General features: G+C 47.5%; 1 protein-coding gene across 1 annotated transcript; it reads left to right on the top strand.

Annotated features, from left to right (window-relative positions):
• Positions 1-710: 710 nt before the first annotated feature.
• LOC118472290 (serine/threonine-protein phosphatase 7 long form homolog) lies at positions 711-1314 on the top strand. Its single transcript, XM_035960270.1, has 4 exons — positions 711-758; positions 851-1059; positions 1142-1273; positions 1311-1314. Exons 1-4 carry the CDS (start codon positions 756-758, stop codon positions 1312-1314), a joined length of 348 nt encoding a protein of 115 aa, XP_035816163.1. The 5' UTR covers positions 711-755.
• Positions 1315-1919: the final 605 nt, after the last annotated feature.

Genomic DNA, 1919 nt, shown 5'->3' on the forward strand with positions numbered 1-1919 from the left:
TGATGACCGTCCGGTTCAAGAAATGACCGAGCAAGAAATTGAACTCATAAGACGTTTGTGTCCGGAGCGAGACCCTGCAGTACATGAATTTAGCAGTTTAAGTCATTCCACCCGTGCGTATGCTGAAGGACGTGACGATGAACTGCTAGAGGCTCCGGATAACGCCGACAACATTGAGATTAAGGTTGGCTTACTTTTCAAGGATCTGCCTACACTGAGACGATGGCTACAAGAATATTCTGTGAACCGGAAGAGGCCGTTCAAGGTGAGACATTCGTATGCACAGCGTCGTTACACTGTTGTGTGCGAGGTGCCAGAATGTAATTGGAGGGTATGTGCCCGAAGGCAGAAGGACACCGGAAAGTTTAAGATCACCAAAATTGTAGGTCCACACACTTGTGCCCAGACAGAGCTGAGCTCTAAGCATCGTCAGTTGACATCTACCCTGATTGCGAAAAGGATATTGGGGATATTGAAGGGTCAGCCAAACTTGAAGGTGAAGTCAATTATGACCATGACTTCGGAGCTGTTTGGTTACAGGATCAAATATGGGAAAGCATGGAGGGCAAAGCAGCGAGCATGGAAGAGTGATCACTTCTTTTTAATTTTTTTCTCCTCGTGAGTGGTTCGTGGTAGCCGGACATCGGCTTAAGCCCACGGCTGCTTACCGCTGGGACCAGGTCGAGGAGCCATTCGCACGACACCAGCGTGCTTACGTGGAGTACTCAAACGAGCTCGACGCACTTACTCCTTCGATGGTGAGTTGTCTCCTTTTTTCTTTTTACATGTCCTTTCTACTTTTATCACACGACACCAGCGTGCTTACATGGGCTTTCTAAAACTTTTGCAGGTGACTTGGCAACCGTATCTTGATCCATATTTCGCCAGCATACAGTTGAGCAGCATGTGCTCAATAGACGAGAACCTCTACCTCATGAGGTGTCCCCTCATCTGTTTTTATGCTGTTGAGTACCACTTGCCCCACAGAGTTGCTCGACAGTTCGGATTGCGCCAGGAGTTTCCGGTGGAGCCATTCTCGACTTCAATAGAACTTCATAAGTGAGTTACTACATGCACTTGTTATTCTAACTAATAATTGAAATATCAGTTAGTCGCTAATTTATGGTTCTAACTTTTGCAGGTTCGACAGACAGAGACAGAAGAAGGTCACGGACTTCGAGACGCACCATCGTGATTACATTGATGAATGGGACCACCAGGGGGATCTGAACTATGAGAATGACCAGGCGCACACAAACTACAACTTCCAGAGGTATTTGATTTGGTATTCTGGTGTGACTAGGTGCAAGTTGAAGGGACAGTGGACAGCTGCAGACTACACCGAGCAAGAATCGTCAGACGACGAAGACACAGCTTTCGACATAGCTGCTCGGCACGGGTCCCAAATTGAGGCTGCTCCAATCCTTGATAGAGTGGTAACTATTTCTTTACTAAAATTAGAGATTTCAATTCAATGGGATATGTCTAGTTTTGAGCATCCTAATGTCTTAACTTGTGATAGGGAAACTCTATGCTCGTATCTGTTGTTGAACTCGAGCGTATCTCACAGAGAACTTCAGATACTACTACGCTATCGTTACTATCAGTGAGTATCAATGTCTAACAGAAAACTTGTTTATTTGTATGTTGTAACATATGTCTTTAACCAACATTTCGATTACAGAGGGTATCACGTCGTCTTCGTCGAGCAGCGGCTCGGTGTGGATGCCGGTCTCTAGCGGGCGTTGACGTGCAGCTGCCTGTGCCTCGTATGCAGCAGGACGTTCAGCCTCCCATTTGTGCAGTTGGACCATCTACAGCAGGACTCAGCTCGTCGCGATCGACGCGGGACACGTTTGAGAACGTGGCCCAGGACGACGACGACGACGATGACGACGACGACGACGACGGCGCTGGCG

This window comes from Zea mays, chromosome 6, assembly GCF_902167145.1.
Source record: "Zea mays cultivar B73 chromosome 6, Zm-B73-REFERENCE-NAM-5.0, whole genome shotgun sequence".
Lineage (NCBI taxonomy): Eukaryota > Viridiplantae > Streptophyta > Magnoliopsida > Poales > Poaceae > Zea > Zea mays.

What these genes read in the sequence shown, in the direction of transcription:
- LOC118472290 (XM_035960270.1), top strand. An exon ending in ACTTCAATAGAACTTCATAA is followed by an intron (nt 1,060 to 1,141) that starts GTGAGTTACTAC and finishes TAACTTTTGCAG; the next exon opens with GTTCGACAGACAGAGACAGA.